The following is a 22,918-nucleotide window of genomic DNA, read 5'->3' as shown; positions in this document are numbered from 1 at the left end:
CCGGTTTTTTTCAGGCGTTACACAGACGCTATTTTTAGCGCTGTAACGCCTGAATACCGCCCCAGTGTGAAAGCAGCCTAACTTTCACAAAGACCAAATAATATCCACCAATTTGTACTTATTTTTACCAAAGATATGTAGTAGTATGAATTTTGGCCAAAATTTATGAAGAAAAAATGACTAATCTGCTAAATTTTATAACAGAAACAAAGAAAAATTCATTTTTTCGCAGAATTTTCGGTCTTTTTTCTTTTATAGCACAAAAAATAAAAAACTGAGAGGTGATTAAATACCACCAAAAGAAAGCTCTATTTGTGTGAAAAAAAGGACAAACATTTCCTATAGGTCCAGTGTTGCATGACTGAGTAATTGTCATTCAAAATGTGAGAGCACCGAAAGCTGAAAATTGGTCTGGTTATTAAGGGTGTTTAAGTGCCCAGTGGTCAAGTGGTTAATAATAGAGCTTGCAGTCAGTAGTGTTAGGAGATAGTGCGTGCTGTCTGCGTGCTTTGTACCCAGTACATACCGGTATAATATAGGGCAGGCCCCTACTTTCAAACATCCAACTTACAAACATCTCCTACTTGCAAACGCAAGGAGACAGCAGCAAGTGAGATGAAAAAAGATGGACGACAAAACAAATTATACAGGGGTGATAACCCTTCCCTATGTTTTCCAAAAAGCTTAAAAATCGTTTTTTTGACTGGAGCTACACTTTAAAAATGTACCGGTTGAAAATTACAAACAGATTCAACTTAACACAACAAACCTACACAGTCCCTGTCTTGTTTGCACCGCCTGTATACTGCTGTTCTGAGTATATAGGGCCTGGGGGCCACACGCATTTCCTTTTTTTAATATGGGTACAGGGTTCCCCTTAATATGCGTACAAGACCCAAATAGGCTGGTAATGGGCAGAGAGGGCTACCCATGCCATTTTTCTCAATGATTTTCAACCATATTGCAGGAACCAGATATAACATTAAAACCGCAAGCAGTTTTAAATGGTGTTATTTCCGTTTAATGTAATTTTGTGCAGGGACTGTCCTCAACACGGGAAACACGTGGCACTTCACAGGCATACTACAGACACCCCCCAGGCACCATATTTAAAGGAATATTTCACCTTTTTTTTCACTTTAATCGTCATTAAAATCAGTGCTCCCGCCAAAACGGCAGTTTTTAAAACTTTTTTTTGCAGTGACCCATGTCCCCTGAGGCAGGAGGCAGGTCCCCAAACCCTTTTTAGGACACTATCTTGCATATTAGCCGTTAAAATTAGCACTTTCCATTTCGAACGTTCGAGTCCCATAGACTTCAATGGGGTTCTAACGTTCGGAACGAACGCGGGGGTCGTTCGCAAGTTCTGGTGCGAACCGAACCGGGGGGTGTTCGGCTCATCCCTACTTGTGAACAACAAAAATATGTCTCTTTACAAGAAAGAGCAGCCAGTACTGATACCCTTCTTGCAGCTGATATGGATACCAGAAAAAATAGTATCCTTGTCAAAAAAGGACCAAGGGATTATGTCGTATCAGCCCAAAAAAGGCTATTTTGTAATGCCGAAAAACGAAATTCAAGTCCTAAGGGTTCAGGGGTTACTTAGCTGGAAGTCAGAGAAGACGAGTTACCCCGGAATAAAGTTATGGACCAAAGAATGCAAAGCAAGTGGTGGTTGAAATAATACAGATAAGGCTGAGACCTCTGTCCTTAGAAAGCACTCAATGCCAGCTTTATTTCTCACCCCATCTGCAGAAAAAATCAAGGACTCTACCTAGACTTATTTCCTGGGGTGCAGCTCCTGGTTTCACACCAGGAGACATATGTTTTCCAGACTCCATAATATATAACCATGGAGGCTGGCTCTGCATAAACCAAGGTAGAAAACTACCGAACCTGACAGCCCACGCTTCTTTAGAGTGTGAGTCTCAATAGCCAAACCGTTACATTTATCGTTTGTAAAGTAGGATGGAACTTCAGACCTTGCGAGAGAAGGTCTGGCCATGAAGGTAGGGTCCATGGGTTCCCTACTGCCACCTCTATGATCTCTGCAAACCAAGATTTCCTAGACCCCACTGGGGGTCACAAGAATCAACGACTTTCCTTCCTGCTTGATCCTGTGAAGTTGTGGATGCAGGCAGAATAGGAGGGAATGCACAAATCAGTGAGAACCAATTCCACGAGAATAGCCAGGCATCCGTTCCGCATGCTAGCGGATCCTTTGTTCTTGACACAAAGTTGTCAATATTTTTTGTTGATCCTGGATGCAAACAGATCTGTGTCTGGGATCCCCCATTCTTGACATATTGACAAGAAGATATCGGGGTGAAGGAACCATTCTCCAAGGAAAAACTGCTGGTGACTCAAGTAGTCCACCTGTCACTTTTCTATTCCTAGAATGAAAACTGTCAAAAGGCAAAGTACATTGTTTTCCCAATAGATAGGATAAGATTCACCTTTCTCTGGGCTGCACAACTTCTTGTGCCTCCTTGGTGATTAATATAGGCAATTGCTGTGGATTGACTCCTAGCAGGACAATGCCCTAAACTGAATGATCAGGCCTCAGAACCAAGTGTTCTGCCTGAATTTTTAAAATGTTAATGGGCAAGGCCATTTCTGATCTAGGCCACTTCTCCTGGACAGCTGCCTCTTTCAGGACTGTCCCCCAACCTAAAGAAAAAAAGGTTGGCATATGTTGATACTATTTTGCAGGTAACTGAAGAAGGATTTTCCCCTTCGCAGATTTTTGGATGTTAACCATAAACTAAGGCCGGGTACACACGCGGGGACTGTTCGCTCAACTTTGTTCGTCAAACAGTTTCAGCGGACAGTCCGCTCAAAATTAGCATGGACGGACTTGGCCACACACGACGAACGAACAGTCCGCTGAAACCGTGCGCGATGACGTGAACGGCACGTACGACGGGACTAGAAAACGACGTCCTATACACTGCAATGCAAACTTCGGCGTGTAAATCCTTTCTGAGCATGCGCGGAACTTAGTTTGACGAACAAGCCTACACACGAGGGGACTGTTCGCTGAAACAAAGTTTCAGCGGACAGTTTTTCGGAATTTCCGAAAAACTTTGTTCAGCAGACTGTCCGCTGAAACTGTCCGCTGAAAGCCCACACACGAGCGGACTGTCCGCCGAAACACTGTTCAGCGGACAAAGTTGAGCGAACAGTCCCCGCGTGTGTACGCGGCCTAAGGGTTCCAGCACACTCAGCCTACAGCGCCTGGTATTTCCAGGTGGTCTTTCATCCGGGTACTAACCAGGCCCGACCCTGCTTAGCCTCCAAGATCGCAATTAAAGTCGCTAAACTTCTTTTAAAAACCTACCATGGCTGAGGAAAAAGAGTAAAAGAACAGAGGATGCAGTGTTAAAAACAGTTGCAGACATTTCATGGCCCCGATGCTCACTCTGACCAGCCACCCCCTCTCAGGGGAGGATGCCATTTGAAGAGTAGGCTTTCCAGAGCTTGAGGGAAACCCTCTAGCTCTTTTTTTTGGGGGGGTTTTCAACCCCCCCTTCTGAATATAGCCCGATGCACAAAGCAGAGGTACTACCAGAAGAAATCACATCCAATGCTTGAGCAATAGTCAGCCACTGCCGCTGCTATTAACGCTCAGCCTGATGCAATAGTAAATATGTTCAAAAAGAATGCTTGTGCCACCAACCTCTTATGCTCCATACACATGATCAGACTATCTGGCGGACCAGAGGCCGCTGGACAAGCTGCCCGTGTGTGTGGGCTCCGGCGGACTTTTTTTTCCCAAAAGGACTTAGAAAGAAATTTTGACTAAAAAATTGGCCGCCGGACTTTTGAAATGAACGGTCTTGCTCACACGGAGAAAAGTCCTTTCATTTTGAATGCGGCTCCAGGTAGACAGGACTAGCGCAGGAGGTGAATGTCACCGCCTCCATGAGCGAGATTGACACCTCGCTAGCCCCATCACCTGGTATGGACTTAAAGGGGAAGCCCTAAGCCGAAAAAACTGCGTGGGGTCCCCCCAAAGCCCATATCAGACCCTTATCCGAGCACGCAGCCCGGCCGGTCAGGAAAGTAGGTGGGGACGAGCGAGCCCCCCCCCCTCCTGAGCCATACCAGGCCTCGTGCCCCCATGTTGATGAGGACAAGGGCCTCTTCCCGACAACCCTGGCCGTTGGTTGTTGGGGTCTGCGGGCGGGGGGCTTATCAGAATCCGGGAGCCCCCTTTAAAAAGGGGGCCCACAGATACCGGCCCTCCACCTTATGTGAATGAGTATTGGGGTACCATTTACCCCTACCCATTCACCTGGTGAAAAAAAAGTGTAAAAAAAAAACCACAACACGAATAATTTATTGCATAGCTCCGGTGGTCTTCCGTCTTGGGGGTCTTCTCGCCGGACTCCTCCGCTATCTTCTGCTCTTTTACTAGCTCTTTTACTAGCGGAGGAGCCCGGCTTTCTTCTTGTCGTCATTGCCGTCCAGGGGTCTTCTTCCGACTTCGGGGGTCTTGCCCCCCTCTTCGGTTCTTCTTGCCGAGCCTCCACTTTCTTCTCCCAGCTCTTTTACTAGCGGTGGCCTGGTGTTCTGTCGCCGGAAAAGTCCGGTCATGTGTGGGCAGGTCCGCTCGTTCGCAAAGTCCGGCGGACCTACGCTGCAAAGTCCGGCGGTTTGTCCGCCAGACTAAGTCCGCCGGATAGTCTGATCATGTGTACGGGGCATTACATGCTCCTCTATGCTCTTGTGTCCCTCTGCAGCTTGCACCAATAACACCAATGCTTTTTAAAAACAAAAACTCTTTCCTGCGCTGGGCGTTGTAGGACGCCAACCCCGCGCTAAGCCCCACCCCCCTCCGTCACCTACAACCCCTATCCTCTCTTACAAAAGAAGAGTTTTCCCGCGTGAGCGTGGGCCTTTGATCCTATGGGATCTTCAGAGAGGGGAGAAAAGGGCGAGAGCCTGAAAGCCACCGGGTAGTGCGTCCTGCCGTTCTTTTTTTTATTTGCACTTCTTCTTCTTGAAGAGGGGTAGCAAATGGCAAAGGTGGGGGCGTCTGGTGGGAAGGAAAACCCTCCAGACTTACCGGAGGTCTGCTGCTGGCTGGAGGAAAGGTAAGGAAAACTGCTTGTTCCGGACACAACGTGAGCTCTCTGAGGAAGCGTAAGAAGGTATGTGCGCTATACAGCCCCCAGTGGTGACACATAAGCATGAAAACATTTACTAACTTAAAGGAGACATTCATAAGAAAATTCTAAAATTTCTTAGAAAAACTCCACTTACCTTTCCCGCCGCAGGGTTTTCTGTGGTAAAACCAACAAACCCAATCTTCACCCTTCACGGTGGGTTCTGTTAAAACCTTCAGGAGCTGGGCATCCTCGAGGAATCCCACAATCCTGGACCTGTAATAGCACCACTGCCAGTAAAACTTTATGGCCTTACTACCAAAAGTACTGGATCCCGGGGTCCAGCTCTCTAAAAAAGAGAAAAGTGTTTACAGGCAAGACCTAGTTTCTTCGGACACAAGGCCGGGGTACCATTCAATACTGCCTATAGGACACTTTGAATGGATCCAGCTGCATAGCTAGCCCCAGCAAGGATTGCTCCAGAGGCAAGCACAGCAAATATTTACTCGTGACCAACACCTTAGACACTGGTAAAAAAACTGAGATACTCCCAGTAGTGGGAGGGGTTATATAGGGAGGACACTTTTTATCTCAGGGCGTGCCAGTGTCCATCACCTGAAAGTGGCCCTATAACCCACATAGTAACTACTATAGCTCTGTGTCCCATGATGTACGATAAGAAAATGGATGTACTGTCAGGATTGACAGGCAATAAGGCCATGTTATATGGGAGACAAAAATAATAATAATTGTGTTTATGTACAGCATTGGCAGACCATTAAAAAAAATTATTTTATTTTATTTTATTTTGCCCATTATGACATTATTATTGACTAAAAATGGCCAACCTGAAGCATACATGACTTACTAATGTAAATATTCTTGTAAGAACAAAACAAATGTTTATTTGCAAACCTGAATTTATATTGGCTTTCCTGGAAACCGGAGTTTTATCTGGACCTGGTGTTTTTGGCACTGTGTTTATGTAAGAGGGATCATCGAATAGTTCTTCTCGACCTGCTGTCACTTCTCCATCCTGATTAGAAAGGTCTGAAAAAAAAAAGAATATGTGTGTTTCCAGTATTTATTTGATTCCTATATTTTCTCATTGCTTAACCAGAACATAGGCAAACTATAGACCAGTGATGGTGAACCTTGGCACCCCAGATGTTTTGGAACTATATTTCCCATGATGCTCATGCACTCTGCAGTGTAGTGGAGCATCATGGGAAATGTAGTTCCAAAACATCAGGGGTGCCAAGGTTTGCCATCACTGCTATAGACCAACCATTTTCAACCAGGTTTGCATGGAACCATAGGGTTCCTCCTGAGGTTGCCAAGGCTTCTTTGAGATGTGGCTAATCGACATCCCATTTTGTGGTGCCTGCATAGTTCCAGGGCCAGTGCCACTTGGCAGAGCCAGCTGCATGACACCAGTAATCTATTCAACTCTCTGACCACCACTGTAAAGGAGGAATTTTTCCCACTAGCCACCAGAATAAGGTGCATTTTTTATAGGGTTATCTTGTGACCTGGAAATAATTTGAGGGATTCCTGTCAGAGGCGGATGGTGGGGGGGGGGGGGGGGGGGGGGATCAGCGCTTCCTCTAGGCAGCGTCTCCTCCTGGTGCTTCACAGCGGTTTCCCATGCATCTCCTTCTTCCCCCTCCTCAGTGGCCAATAGGATCAATTCTCCTCTCGGCCAAATGGGTGATGGGTCTCAGGACCGGCTTCCTGATTGGCCGGGAGAATCAGGAAGACAATAGCAAATATTAATTCACTATTGTAACAAAACTTGGAGTGCAGTGCTCTCCTCTCCGAGCCCACCTTTTTTTGAAGCCTATTAGAGCCTCTAGCTCCAATCACATGCTTCTAAAAAAAAAAAAAACCCACTGGAATCCATGCGTCCGGTGCCCTGCATGTAGATTAGGGGGCCGGACGCATGGTTTAGGGGGGTGGCGCCCTACATTACGGGCCACCACTGATTCCTGTAGAGTAAAAAAGTAAAAAAAGGCTGCTATAGATTCAATTCATTAACATACAGGGAGGGAAAAACGCAATGTGCAGAATATTAAATATATCTTACCTAGAGTCTTCTGGTTCTCTAGGCAGTTTTCATATATATTGGCACTTTTCTTGTAATCCACCTGGAAATCAGTCAAGATATGTTTTGAGAACATAGAAGAAATAATTTGTTTATATCATAGGGCTAATAACTGTCAATGGGCCTTCTTGTTAAAGAATATGTAAACCCAACATTTCATATTCCTGATATGTGCCTGCTGTGCCATGTACTTGTATGAGAAAGTATCCTGTTCTCTATGTATTGCTTCCTTTGTGTGAAATCCCTAGTGTTCCTGTCAGTCCTTATGCTTTCCTAATAAAAACTGACCATACCAGGCATGAGAGCACAGCATGGTCAGTTCTCTAGCTGTGCTAGGAACTCGGCCTGCTCTCCTCCAATAATCAGACTTGTCCTGACATGCCCACCCCCCCCCCCATGTAAGCTATTCACTAGGAAGATCAGTGTAATGCTGTTTCTTCTCCCTCAGCTCATATGCAGCTGAGAACAGAGGGTGTGTGACCACTTATAAAAATAAATAAATAAATAAATAAATAAATAAATATTGGGAAAAAAGGTGTTACTATTTTTTTTTCTTATATCTATATATATTTTTCCTTTCAATTATATTTTAAACTAAATGGGTTATTTTACAAGGTAAGGGTTTACATATAATTTAAACACATGCATTTGAAAAAAAATGCAGTGTTTGACCAGAAAAGGCTGCACTTGTCAGGCTTTGCTTGCAATTAAAATACATCTCAATAGCATATTTCCCAATGAGGGACACCTATTAGCAAAAGTAGGTAGACGTAGGTAGACATAGGACACAATGGATCCCATTGAGAATGTCATATGTGACAAAACGCGTATGCGGAGGTAACGTGCTGACGTCACCACGCTATCTCGTGAGAAGGACAGGAGTTTGAATTTGTAGCCTGCCAGCTTCGTTTTTTCTATGCGTTTTTAAGATGTTTAAATGTAGGTGTAAAATTTTTAACAGATCTATTAAATTGAGTTGTAGACAATATTACGCTATAGTCTACTTTATATCTCTTTTTTGGGCTGATTATTGATGCATTACCCTCGGAGTTGCGGACCATATGATAATAATCTGAGAATCTATCAGTTTATTATCCTGGGGTTTTCTGCTGAGCAAAGGCCTGGGCTGGGCTAAAGCCATATGCTTATCCCTGCGGATTGTCTGGTAAGGGTGTTCTCTGTGTGGTGGCGGTTCACATGTCTGCATTTACATCACTGGGCTGGGTTAATGCCATATGCTCTAATTTGCTTGCTATCTGGTAAGTGTGTTTTCTATGAGGTGGTGGGATATTTATCTGTGGCTATACCGCTGGCAAAGCGCTGCTGCAGCAGCGCTTTGCGATGGGTTTAACCCTTCCTCAACCCAGTGATATATATACTGTGTGTGTGTGTATATATATATATATATATATATATATATATATATATATATATATATATATATATAATATTATATTATATTATATTACAATATTGGAACTTGAGATCACCAGCCAGCAGCTTGTAAAATTGTCCTTCATTGAACTAACAAAAAACAACATCTTCAACCCAGGGCCGGATTAACATAGGGGCTATTGGAGCTGCAGCTCCAGGCCCCTTTCTCAAGATAGGCCCATTTGCCCAAAAAAAAAAAAAAAAAAAAAAAAATTTTTTTTTTTTTTTTTTAAAGATAGACTTGTACGAGGATTGTAGCTCAGCAATCAGTCACAGAGACCCCACATTTGGGGAGTAGGTAGCTAAAGACCCACTCCAGCACTGGTTAAAATATGGGGCTGCTATCATCTATGGATACGGGGCTCCTTGCGCAGACTGTCATAAGCTACATACAGAGCGGTCAGTATAAATACAAGCTGGAACACTCTGCAGCAGACTCAGAGGATGAACTCACATAGCTTATAATAATTATTTTTATATTACTTATGATAATTAACCCCTTGCCACCCAGGCCCATTCTGAGACTTCTCTCCTACATGTAAAAATCATAATTTTTTTATGCTACAAAATGACTCAGAACCCCAAGCATTATATATTGTTTTAGCAGACACCCTATGGAATAAAATGGTGGTCTTTGCAATGTTACACGATATTTGCGCAGCAATTTTTCAAATGTTTCATTCATTAAAAAAAACGCTAAAGTTAGCACGATTTTTTGTTGTGTACTAAGTGATGCTTTACATTTTTTTACAGGTTACATGTTTAGAGTTACAGAGGAGGTCTAGTGCTAGAATTCTTGCTCTCACAGTAACGATGGTGGCGTATGTAATCTGTGTGTATCTGGCTCTGATACTAACCAGTGCCTACCCAGGGACTGACTAGTATCTCTCCCCAGCCTGTCCCCACACACCCTCTCACCCGCTGACCTGTGAATGGGGCAATCACTCCCGCAGTGTTATTGTGTTCTGCCAGTGAATACAATGATTAGTGTTGTTAACTATAGCTGGCAGCACTGATTGTTTTGGGGAAAACCTGACAGGCTGGTTGTACTCAAGTCGGTTAATAGGTTGACTTGTGTAAAACCAGCTAGCCCATACATAGATCAACTATGGCTGGTCTCTGCTTAATTGGTGTAATTTCAATCCATGTCTGGCCCGCTTAAGCACTACGCAGTCCCTAAACATCCTTCCAAAAACCTTTACATTTTTCATTCCCAGATTACTTCATCCTCCTCTCCTATACATAGTGCCCACTGTCATACTCTCCACAATTCTCTCCTATACATAGTGCCCACTGTCATATCCTCCACACTACTCTCCTATACATAGTGCCCACTGTCATACCTCCAACACTTCTCTCCTATACATAGTGCCCACTGTCATACCCTCCACACTCCTCTCCTGTACATACTACTCACTGTCATACCCTCCATACACCTCTCCTATACATAGTGCCCACTGTCATACCCTCCCTCCACACTCCTCTCCTGTAATTACTGCTTACTGTCCTACTCTCCACACTTCTCTCCTGTACATAGGGCCCACTGTCATACACTCCACACTCCTGTAGATATTGCTCACTGTCATACCCTCCACACTCTTCTTTTCTACATAGTGCCCAATGTCATACCCCCTACACTCCTCTGCTGTGCATACTGCCCACTGTCATACCCTACACACTCCTCTCCTGTACATAGTGCCTTCTGCCATACCCTCTGCACTCCTCTCATGTACATAGTGCCCACTGTTAGACCCTCAACATTCCTCTCCCTCACCTGCACATACTTCCCACTTTTATACCATCCATACTCCTCCTCTATGCCTCTTACCCACAAAAACTGTTCTTTAAAATTATACTGAATATCCTCAATGTTACCAGCTCTAGAATGGGCACTTTTGTTAGTTCAACTAAAGGAAATCTCACAGTCCTCATATTTGTTCTGCCCCATTATTAGTACTTATTTAATTTTGTAATTACTATTGTGATGCATAGAGGAACACGGGGGATGTCAGCTACTCCAGATATAGCACTTGTAAAAAAAGCGTCCCTGAAAATATTTTTGAAATGTTGACAACTATGTACTTAGGCACTGCCCAAGGGCCACAGGTAGGGGGCCCCATGACAGGCGCCTGTGATATTAAAGTGGTAGTAAACTTTTCTAACATTACTACTTTTTAGAGGTCCTGGGGTAGGTTATGCCACAATGTACAATTATGCCCAGCATATTAGCACATTAGGGTACACTTACCTGTCAGACTGAGCCCTCCAGGGCTGTGCTGTGATCAATCTGGCGGGGCCCGAGCACTTCCATCTTCACCCGCTCTTCCTTCTGGGTTCTGTGCCTTCGGACACTTGCCTTGGCCAGGCTGCTTTCATGTCATTCCCACACATGCTCATGTGCATCCTCTCTCTCTCATCCTCCCTCCCTTACCCCTCACACCTCTTTCATCCCCTTTCTCCCTCTCTCTCTCTAATTTAATTTGTTATAACAAAAATAGTTTGCATTTTTATTTATTTATTGTTTATAAAAGGCCCCACAAAAATCTTCAGCACCAGGTACACGAAGTTCTTAATCTGGCCCTGCTTCAACCACATACAAACATTGGAACTGTTATTCCCTACATTTGGATTTATGGACTGTAACTAACGCCTATTCTCCTTCCTATTAGGTTTGTGCTAGATCTCACATTTATTGCTGCTTTTCAGACTGGTCCACCCAAATCTATTATTGTTGTCTATGTTTTTTTTTCCTTCTATAGACATAGGACACACCCCCTGCCACGCCCCCTCAAAGGAGAAATATACAACAAATGATTAGTTAAACCTTTTTATACCACAACTATTCCCTTATACTGGCTTTTGAAATTCACAAACGCAGCAAATTAGAAATTGGATAAAAGGTTCCCTCGAAATCAGGGATAGTTGGGAGCTATAGAATAGCGCCTACTTTCATGCCTCCCATCTTTTTGAGATGGGAATGAGGGACACCTATTAGCAAAAGTATGTAGGCATAGGACACACCCCTGCCACGCCCCCTTAACTGCATGTCGACCAGCCGCTGCAGTTGTACTGTGGCAGCATTGTACGGCTGTGCAAATTGCTGTTATGTTAATTCGGTAGCATAAACCGCATATAGGGGGCGCACGCACGCCCCCTGCTCGCTCCCTGAGCCAATGCGAATGCCTAGCAATCTCGATTGCCGCCGGGCTCCCGCGATCGCTTAGGGCACACACGGAGAACCAGGAGCTGTGTGTGTAAACATTTTTACAGTAATCAATGCAATTTTAATCGCACTGATCACTGTATTAATGCCAATGATCCCAAAAATGTGTCAAAATTGTCCGACGTGTCCAGAATAATGTCGCAGTAAAGATAAAAATAGCTGATCAGCGCCATTACTAGTAAAATAAATAAACATAAATAAAAATGCCATACAACTATCCCCTATTTTGTAAATGTCATAACTTTTGCGCAAACCAATCAATATACGCTTATTGCGATTTTTATTTTTATTTTTTACCAAAAATATGTAGAAAAAATAGTTTTTTTATAAGTTTTTGGGGGATATTTATTATAGCAAAAAGTTAAAAAATAATGCATTTTTTTCAAAATTGATAATTTTTTTTGTTTATAGCGCAAAAAAATACAGAGGTGATCAAATACCACCAAAAGAAAGCTCTATTTGTGGGATAAAAGGGACGTCATTTTTTTTTGGGAGCCACGTCGCACGACCACGCAATTGTCAGTTAAAGCGACGCAGTGCCGAATCGCAAAAAGTGGTCTGGTCTTTGGCCAGCCAAATGGTCCGGGGCTTAAGTGGTTAAAGGAGAATTATACAAAAATAATTATTAGTTACAAGTGCTTTTTTTTTTACATTTCTATTCCTTTATATTGGCCTTTGAAATTTACAAATGCAACAATTTAAAAACCGGATGAAAGTTTTAGCACTGGGAAATACTTTTTGATAGATGAATAGTGCATTTTATATACATGTATATGCTTTAGACCAAAATCAGTAGAAGGCCAGTGAGATGCCGAGAGGCACTTGTGTTTGTTGTTTCATGTCTATAACCTACGGAAGTAATAGTGTGATTGGGCACTTATGAGAAAGTGAAGGAAGATTTGTCTGACGGCAATACAAACGCTGATTACCCACACAGGAGCAGTCTGGGGACTGCAGGATTACCATTGGAGAGTAAAGTTGATCCATTGTGGTGGACACGAGGAGTGACTTGTCTATGTGTTTACATGCATCTTTGAGGTGAGCAGGCACTTTAGCTGGTGGAGGTGTGCACTGGATATTGGTCTTTTTGAGGACAAACACACACAGCCGTGATTGTTTTGGAAGCATTGACACAAATAAATAAATTATTTTTTCCCAATTTTTTTACATTTTCATTTTTTAATTTAAAATATTTTTTTGATCATGAAATGTTTAATATAAATTTTGTATGCATATTTAATGAGACAAAGCGCTGCACTATTTAGAAAACAACATACCCTCTGTTCTCAGTTGTATAAGGAGCTCAGAGAGCTGGGGGAGGAGAAACAGCAGGACAATGATTTTTCCAGTGAATGGCAGTGTGTGTGGGGGGGGGGGGGGGGTGGCGTATCAGCACAAGTCTGAATATTGGAGGACAGCAGACTGAGCTCAAGCACAGCCAGAAAACTGACCATGCTGTGCTCTCATGCCCAGTGTGGCCAGTTTTCAATTGGAAAGCAGAGGGACTGGAAGGTTCCCCAGGTATTTCACACAAAAGAAGCAATATAAAGAGAACAAGGTGCTGTTCATACAAGTACATGGTACAGCAGGCACATATCAGGAATATGAAATGTTGGGTTAACATTTTCTTTAACCCCTTCAGGACCAAGGTCCCTATATTCAGAGTTTGGAGGTTCTTTCCCACCCATAAGTCTCTACGGATCTCTGAATTGCAAGTCCCAAATGAGGACTTAGCACACCTCAGAGCACTGTAAATCAGTCCTCTCCAAGTGGACTACCCTAGAACCCCTCACCAGGGTCGGCTCATCCATTAAGGGTGCACAGGCACCGCCGTCCCTATCCATGCATTCAGCCCCTTTCAGGACACCAGATCCAAGGATTCCAATGGTGGGGAGCGTTTTTTGAAGCACCGATTGGAGCCAGAGGCTTCAAAAGGCTTTAAAATAGGGTGAGCTAAGGTCGCAGAGAATGCAAACAGAGCCCACCCAGGTTACAATAGCATATAAATATTCACTATTTTAACACTGATCCTCCTCCCGGCCAATCAGGAAGCGGGAGATGGGGTAAGACAGCAAGCACGCAGGGGGCTGGGGGGTTTGAGGTGCCACCGGGAAACGATCACCCCCCCAAAAAAAAACACCAGCCGCCTCTGCCCCTCATCCTGCATGGGTAAGAACACCTGAGTACTCAAACTGCAATCAGGTCATGCCCCTTAAAGTAGTTGGCAACCTCAGTCATAAAATCTGACCTAAGTACATATATCTGTAGTGTTTACTTGTCTCTCTCCAAAGCTCTAAGTGTCATATCTCTCTGGTGCTCCATTCCTTTATCAGCATGAGTCAGCAAGTTGTCCTGACACCAGAGAAAAAAATGGTGATGGGGAGGGAGGTCAGCACACATCTTGTCTATTCACAACACAGTTCCGCATGTTCCTTTGTTTCTGTGCCATGTGTGAAAGGTGGTGTGTCCCTTTCCTCCAATCAGCTTTAACACACTGTACAGTACAAGAGCTTTAACTGCAGCATTCCACCCCCCTCCTCTCTGCTACTGAAAGATGACAGATTTCAGCACTTTGAAGGGGTGTATGGAAGAGAAGACTGCACATTAACAAGTAAAGCCTATGTAGTAGGATTTGTTTCATCTCTGTGTATCATCTGAGGCTGTTCACTTCACTGGGTATATGTGATTGTTTACATCCACTTCAACCACTTCCCGCCCGGCCTATAGCAGAATGACGGCCGGGCAGTGGTTCAGTTATCCTGACTGTGCATCATATGATGCCCTGCAGGATAACCGCCGACGCGCACCCATGGGGGCATGCATCGCGGCGATCGGTGGTGCGTTGTGTCAGTCTGACACACCGCTACACTATTCTCAGTAAAGAGCCTCCAGCGAACATGTGGATGGCCAGGTACATCCCCCATGGCCATCCACATGTGAAAATCAATGCCCAACATACGCCAATCAGTGTCCACAAATGGGCACTGACTGGCACCTCTATGGCATAATAAAAATTAGTGATGCCCAGCAGTGCCACCCATATGTACCCATCAGTGCCACCCATAAGTACCCTTCAGTGCCACCTATGAGTGCCCATCAATGCAGCCTATGAGTGCTCATCAGTGTCGCATACCACTGCAACATATCAGTGCCACCTATCAGTGCCCATCAGTGCTTCCTATCAGTGCCCATCATCAGTGCCCAACAGTGCCGCCTTATCAGTGCCCATCAGTGCAGCCATATCAGTGCCCATCATTGAAGAAGAAAATTTACTTATTTACAAAAAAAATTAGCAGAAACAAAAAAATACTTTTTTTTTTTCAAATTTTCTTTTTTTTATCTGTTGCGCAAAAAATAAAAATCGAAGAGGTGATCAAATACCACCAAAAGAAATCTCTATTTGTGGGAACAAAATAATAAAAAATTTGTTTGGGTACAGTGTAGCATGACCGCGCATTTGTCATCAAAGTGCGACAGCGCTGAAAGCTGAAAATTGGCAGGAAGGTGTATAAGTGCCCGGTATTGAAGTGGTTAAAGTGACCACAGTTCAAACAGCATGGAAATGTACCTGCTGCCACCCAGGACACAACCCTGACATCCTGTACAATATACTGTATATACTGTGTGTGTGTGTGTATATATATATATATATATATATATATATTTATGTTTGCTTAATGTTTATTTTTAGTCTTATAATCATTAAAAAAATGATATTGTAAAATCAATGTGTGAGTTTACCTTAGGGTTTTGCTTATCACAGTCAAGGCTGAATCCTCCTGTTTCAACTCTCATTTTTTTGTCAAGTACCCCACCAGTAGGGGGCTCCTTTCCTGGTAACTCATTATAGTATTCATGGCCTTCCTTTTCTTCTATTGCCACGTTATGAGGGCTTAACAGTTCACTAAACAGGAAGAAAGACAATTTCAAGAAGATCCTTGGTAAAAACTTACTAACTTTATCAAACCAATAGACGGTGTAACACAGGAACTACATTATATATGAAAATAGTACAAATAACATCTTCATCAATTCCCTTCTAATAATATAATACATTAGAGCCTCACTCTTCCTAAATGTGTGCATATTTTATAGGTAAAACAATCTCATTGTGCTCTAGACTGGTTGCCAATTCTGTAGTGACTTGCGTGATAAAAATTATTATGTCTGATGTAAATGCCATCTATGTTCCACTTATGGTTTACAATGAAGGGAAACTAACAGTGTCCTCCTGAGGTTGCATGTATCCAATATGTTCTCTGCATCATAGATGTGAAATGGGGTCCGCAGACCACAACTGGGGAGAGAATGCTGCTCTGGCGGTTTTTCTGACGGAGTTCTGCTGAAACGGACTTGCCTACACACGATCACACCAAAGTCAGATCGTTTAGAACGCGGTGATGTACAACACGTACGACGGGACTACAAAAAGGAAGTTCAATAGTCAGTAGCCAATAGCTGCCCTTGTGTCGTTTGTGGTCCGTCGGAACAGCATATAGACGAACGGTTTTCCCAATTGGAATTGATTCCGTGGGAAAGATTTAAAACATGTTCTATTTCTAGGTCCGTCAGAATTTTCAAAAAAAAAGTCAGCTGAAGCCCACACACGATCGGAATATCTGATATGATTCCGTATGACTTTTTCTGCCATGTGTCTGACCATGTGTACACGGCAAAACTCTCCCCCATTCACAGATGTTGAATTCTTCTTTCTTATCACCAATGTAAGGGGCACTTGCCAGGCTTCACAAGTTTGTTGCACAATTGCAGCAAGTCCGCATTGCATGACTCCAGATCAACTTTCTTTGCAAACATTCTGCAAGTCTGCTGCAAATTCTGGTTCAGTTATGTTGTGCAATAGTCATCCCACCACAGGGGTCACTGTGGCTGAATTTTCATGCTGTAAACTTGCAGAGCTCTTGCTGTAGACTCACCACTGTAACTTTGCTCTTGCTAGAGAATTGCCACGTGAATTTGCTACAAATTGGAAAATTGTTAACTAGAACTTGTGCTTCAAGTGCTCTGCAAGTGTACAACTTGCCAGTGAAAATGTGCAGCAAGTCAGACTTACAATTCAACACTGCCACAAATTTGTGGCAAGTTATCCTTGCTATCTGGGCTGAGACCTGAAAAGTATTTCAAGGGTTTCTTCTAGGGCAGTGGTCTCCAAACTGCAGACAGATGTGGCCCTTTGCTTGCTTTTGTCTTGCCCTTTGGGCACTATTCCACCAACTGACACCAAAGATGGGGCACCGTTTCACCTACTGACACCATCAATGGGGCACCATTTCTCTCAATGATGGGGCACTGATACTGGGGCATTTTGTACACCCACTAGCCACAGTCCGACCCCCCTAAAGCCTGAAAGACAGTAAATTGACCCCTTGCTTAGAAAGTTTGGAGGCTGGCCTTAATGAAACAAGCATTTATCCCTTGCTGTACAGGGTCCCACTGCAAGGTGAAATTGTAAGGATAGATGTAGTTCAACTTTTTTTGCCAAGATAGTATGCCTATCTGTAATCCCAATTTTGGGAGATTTTCCTTCACTTCCTTCAGGACCCCAGGAGCCACTGTACCCCGGATATATGCATACATCATGACACTGTGGTCCTGATCATTTGTTTCCATCTTCCAGTTAGCAGCAGGGTTGGATGTAATATAGATAATGCTTTTAATTGTTTTCATTCAGCGCGCGCATCATCCAGAAAAGGACCACAATCCTTGGATCGATTTCCAGTGACAGAATATGGAGGGTGAACTTGTTTGAACATTTATTTTTTCATTCATTAAGTCAGTATTCTAAGCCACGACCTTTTCTCCTCATGCATATGCGTCTCCAAAAAGACACTTGTATTGCCTCACAGCCACAAATCTACTTCATAATTTCATTCTCTAGATTATTTTTCAATGGTAGAACGGTGGCTATGAGTGTAAAAACGTGCTCAAACTTCTTATATGAGAAAAGTTTAATAAGCCTAATTTTTAATATTTAAAATGACGCATGCCTGTGAAATGGCGACAACTACAGTACCTAAAATTGTCCATAGGTGGCACTTAAAAACGTTTTACAGGTTATTAACCTCTTCAATTCTACACTATAGCCGAATGATGGCTACACTGCGGATCTACATTGCTGGGAGGCCATCAATAGATGTCCTCCCTTTTGCACGCCCTCCGCACGCCCACTGAGAGGCACGCGCAGCGCGCTCTGTGATCACCGAGTCAGTGAGCCTCAGATGATCACAGATCGGAGTAAGAGCCCGATCCTGGTCCCTTACCACCCGATCAGCTGTCAGCCAATGACAGATGATCATGTGATGTAAACAGAAGATCAGTCATTGTTTTTTTTTTCTCCTCACGCTGACACCGGCTTCTGTGTAAGGGACATCCATCCCAAAAAGGGAGAGGCACAGCCACCTCATCTGTGCCCACCAGTGCCACCTGCCAGTGCCCACAGTGCATATCAGTTCCCACCAGTGTATATCAGTGCCACCTATCAATGCCCACCAGTGGTGCCAATCAATGCCTCATTGGTGCCACCTAGCAGTGCTTCCTATCAGTGTCACCTACCAGTGCCCATCGCTGCCATCCATCAGTGCCCATCACTGCCACCTATTAGTGCCCTTCAGTGCCACCTATCAATGCCCTTCAGTGCCGCCTATCAATGCCCTTCAGTGCCACCCATCAATGCCACCTCTCAGTGCCCACCAGTGCCACCTTATCAATGCCCATCAATGCAGCCTCATCAGCACACATCAATGAAGGAGGAAAATTATCTGTTTGCAACATTTTAGAACAAAGCATAAAACTGTTTTGTATTTTTTTTTCTAAATTTTGGGGCTTTTTTACATTTTTCTAACAAAAAAATGAAAAACCCAGAGGTTATCGAATACCACCAAAAAGAAATCTGCTTGTAGGGAAAAAAATGATAAAAATGTCATTTGGGTACAGTGTTGTATGACCGCGCAATTGTCGTTCACAAAGTGAGAGCGCTGAAAGCTGAAAATTGGTCTGGGCAGGAGGGGGGTTTAAGTGCCCAGTAAGAAAGTGGGCACTTAATTAAACGTAAGCAATGATGCTGGAATTATTGCTCTCATTCTGACGTATGTGGTGATACCCCACATTTGTCATGCAATCAACCTCCACGTGCGTTTGCATTTGCACATGAGCACAAGTGGACTGGGATGCCTTTCGAAAATGTTTTCTAATATTTTTATTTAATTACATTTTTTTTATTTTTTTCATTTAACTTTATTGGTATCACAAGGTGTGAACAAGTCCCTTGTGATAGCTTTTGGGCAGTGACAGGTACTTTTTATGGGAACATCAGGGGTCTATTGGACCCCTGATGTCTCCCCTGCCCTCCAAGGCAGCTGATCAAATACAGATCTGAGGCTCTGTTCACACCTAAGCAGAGTGAATATTAGGCCTCATGCACACTGGACATTATAATAACGTTATAAAAACTCCAGTAGATTTGCAGCGAGTTTTTCAAAGTTTTTGAGCGTTTTTGCAATATCGTTTTTTTAATTGTGTTTTTTTTTTAATGGTATCAAAAACGTTAAAAAAACGTTGATGAGCCGCATTTTTGTATGTGTTTATCTGCGTTTTTAAATGTTTTTTTTAATTACGTTAGAGCGTTGTTACAGGATCCATTCGTTTTGGGGGTTTTTTTTACAGCCAAAAAATACCCCAAACAAAAACAGTTGATAACAGCCTATGTGTGCATGGACACATAAGATAACATGCTGGGGAGTTTATTGGCTGCAGAAAAAAAAATCTGAAGACAAAAACAGCAGCTGTAAAAACGTCCAAAAACATCCAGTGTGCATGAAGCCGCAGGAATTTTTATTTGAGAGTTTTGCAAGTATATTACAAAAATTTAAGAAGCATAGCACAAGCATTTTACATGTGTATTCAAGCTTCAGGTGTTCTAATTTTAGCCAATAGAAAACACCAGGGGAGAAGATTAGGGGCGGAGAGCTGCTGTTTTTGCCAGAAAACATGCAACAAAATGCTTGTAAAATGCTTGCAAAATGCTCAAGTTGAGCGTTTTTCAGACGTTCCCATTGAAGTCTATGTGGCCAATCTGCCTAAAAGAAGCTCATGTACATTTTTTAAGCAACAGTTTTTCCTAGATTCAACAAAACATTCACATGGGCCATTGAAATGAATGGGATTTAGTTTGTTGAGTGTCTTGGAGCTCTAAGCAGAAAATTGCTCAGGTGTGAACAAGACCTGGAATGGTGCTTTCGGCTTCATTCATCATAGAGGAGATTGAGGAAAGGATGTTCCTCCATCCCCTCTGTGGGCAGATGACCCAACTGCTTACCATGGTTCCAAGCTACCCGTTGGACCCAGAGAGCCCAGAAACAGCGGCAGGCAGCAGCGGGAGGGGGGCTCCTTCTTAGCGATGTAAATATGATCACTTTTATAGGAAAGCCAATTGCCAGCTCTAAAAAAAGATACCAGGACGTTCATATACGTACGTATGCTGGGCAGTGAGCAGTTAAATTGTTACAAATAACAAAAATACACTAGAATGGCTTTAATTGTATTAGAAAAAAAAAGTCTAGACAAGATAATCAAGAGATTTAAGACTTTAGATGTCTTCTGTGAGAGATATGTGAAATGTCTAGAACAGAGACAGAAAAACAGCAAGTGAAGGAAGTTGGGGGAGGGGGGATAATAACTGATATGTTTGACTTGGTGATGGTTTTGTTCAATGGGGCATGGGAAGCATCATGAGTGATCACTATGGGGGGAATATGCCTGATCTAAAGATTTCCCCATTGGTGGCGTGCGGCTCAGTATCTTTTCCATCGCAAACCCTTTCATATATTATTTTATTGCATATTTTCTGCCCAGGTTAGGATGTCAATGTCATTTTTTGTTAATTGCTACATCTGGAAGTTTTCATGTAAAACGTCTTATCTTGCGTTACAACATTCTGCAGCCTCCAAGGATTTCTCAGTTTCCTTCACTATTCTCCTAGGAAGATAACGTCTTTTTTCATATGATCAAGTAAAAACATGGTTTATTTTTATTGGCAAGCGCTCTAAAATGTCTCCATGAAGCACTCAGTGGAAACGTCTGTATTTTATTCCCCTGAATCGCGAGGGGAGAAAAAGCATTTCCTTTCCCTTTACTTGTGGATGTTTTCAATTTGTATAACTGCCGATATATGTTACGCTTTGTTAATTGCTCTTAAAGGAGTAATGTCACCAAAATGTTTTATTTTTATATATATATATATATATATATATATATATATATATATATATATATATATATATATATATATATTATAAAACATTTTGGTGACATTACTCCTTTAAGGGCAATTAACAAAGTGTAACATATATCGGCAGTTATATATAGTAAAACTTTGGTTTGAGAGTAGCTTGCTTAAGCCCCATACACACGGTCGGACTTGTACAAACTTTTCCGTGGACTTTTGTACAAAGTGTGTTGTCCACAAGTTTGTATTGCATACACACGGTCGGACTTTTTGACAACAAACACGAACGTGGTGACGTCACAACGTACGGACGCCACTTCAAAAGAGGACGTTCAATGACTCCAGCGCCACCTTTGGTCAACTTCTGTATTGTAGTCTGATCGTTTGCAATGGTTCTGAGCATGCGTGTTTGTACCTTGTACAAAAGTCCGATGCTTTTGCATACACACGGTCGGACTTTGCTCCATCGGACTTCTGTTGTCAAAAAGTTTGTCCGTTCGCAGAGCCAACAAAAGTCCGATGAAAACAGAAAAAGTTTGTCCGATGGAGCGTACACACAGTCGGATGTTGCTCCAAAACAGCTAATTTGCATGTTTGTTGTCAAAAAGTCCGACCGTGTGTACGGGCCTTTAGAGAGAGTTTTGCAAGAGAAGCAACATTTTAAAATTAATTTTGATTTGATATACAAGTAGCGTCATGTCACAACTGAACATAAAGCAGAACAGAAGCGCCTCTTAAGGCCCGTACACACGGTCGGACTTTTTGACAACAAACATGCAAATTAGCTGTTTTGGAGCAACATCCGACTGTGTGTACGCTCCATCGGACAAACTTTTTCTGTTTTCATCGGACTTTTGTTGGCTCTGCGAACGGACAAACTTTTTGACAACAGAAGTCCGATGGAGCAAAGTCCGACCGTGTGTATGCAAAAGCATCGGACTTTTGTACAAGGTACAAACACGCATGCTCAGAACCATTGCAAACGATCAGACTACAATACAGAAGTTGACCAAAGGTGGCGCTGGAGTCATTGAACGTCCTCTTTTGAAGTGGCGTCCGTACGTTGTGACGTCACCACGTTCGTGTTTGTTGTCAAAAAGTCCGACCGTGTGTATGCAATACAAACTTGTGGACAACACACTTTGTACAAAAGTCCACGGAAATGTTTGTACAAGTCCGACCGTGTGTATGGGGCTTAAGTGTAGTAATGTGGTTACATTTATTGAAGGTACAACATTTAGCAACTCACGTGGTTGATCATTAAAACAGGCACATCTAAGTATACAGGCATCCAAAGTAAATCTGTCCATATAGACCATCCTCCGCACCACCATCAACGTCATCCCTTCCATGAGCACTTCAAGCCTCGCTTTCAGATCACTCTACTGCAGGGTAGGCTTCCTGGTCACGACTGCAGAATGACAGTGGTGAGAGCCGGAGGTGCAGAGGACAGTGTATGTGGATTGTGGACAGCTTTACCCCGATTCGTGCACACTTAGATGTGAGTTGCTTAATGTTGTATCTTCATTAAATGTAACCATATTGCAACACTTAGGCCCCTTTCACACGGGGCGGATCAGTAATGATTGCTCAGCGGGGATCGCTCCGTTGTCCCCGCTGAGCCGGCGGCGGACAGGGCGGTCTCCGCACACTGTGCAGGGACCGCCCTGTCAGCTCTCCGCTCTCCTCTCTGGGGATCGGATGAGCACGGACCATCTGTCCGTGTTCATCAGATCCGCTCTGCAGACGGATAGAAAAATAGGATTTTCCTCCGTCTGCAGAATCGCACAGTAGCGGAGGCGGAC

General features: G+C 43.3%; 1 protein-coding gene across 1 annotated transcript in view; it reads right to left on the bottom strand.

Annotated features, from left to right (window-relative positions):
* SHC4 (SHC adaptor protein 4) overlaps positions 1–22,918 on the bottom strand; it is a 141,448-nt gene that overhangs the window by 16,162 nt on the left and 102,368 nt on the right. Inside the window, exons 8-10 of the mRNA XM_077472634.1 lie at positions 15,614–15,776; positions 7,198–7,258; positions 6,027–6,161 (exon numbers count right to left, since the gene is read on the bottom strand). Coding sequence (XP_077328760.1) covers positions 6,027–6,161; positions 7,198–7,258; positions 15,614–15,776 — 359 coding nt within the window. The remainder of the gene's footprint in view (positions 1–6,026; positions 6,162–7,197; positions 7,259–15,613; positions 15,777–22,918) is intronic.

This window comes from Lithobates pipiens, unplaced genomic scaffold, assembly GCF_037356315.1.
Source record: "Lithobates pipiens isolate NorthernLeopardFrog02 unplaced genomic scaffold, aLitPip1_a1.2 Scaffold_8, whole genome shotgun sequence".
NCBI lineage: Eukaryota > Metazoa > Chordata > Amphibia > Anura > Ranidae > Lithobates > Lithobates pipiens.
This window is presented reverse-complemented; position numbering and strand designations above follow the sequence as displayed.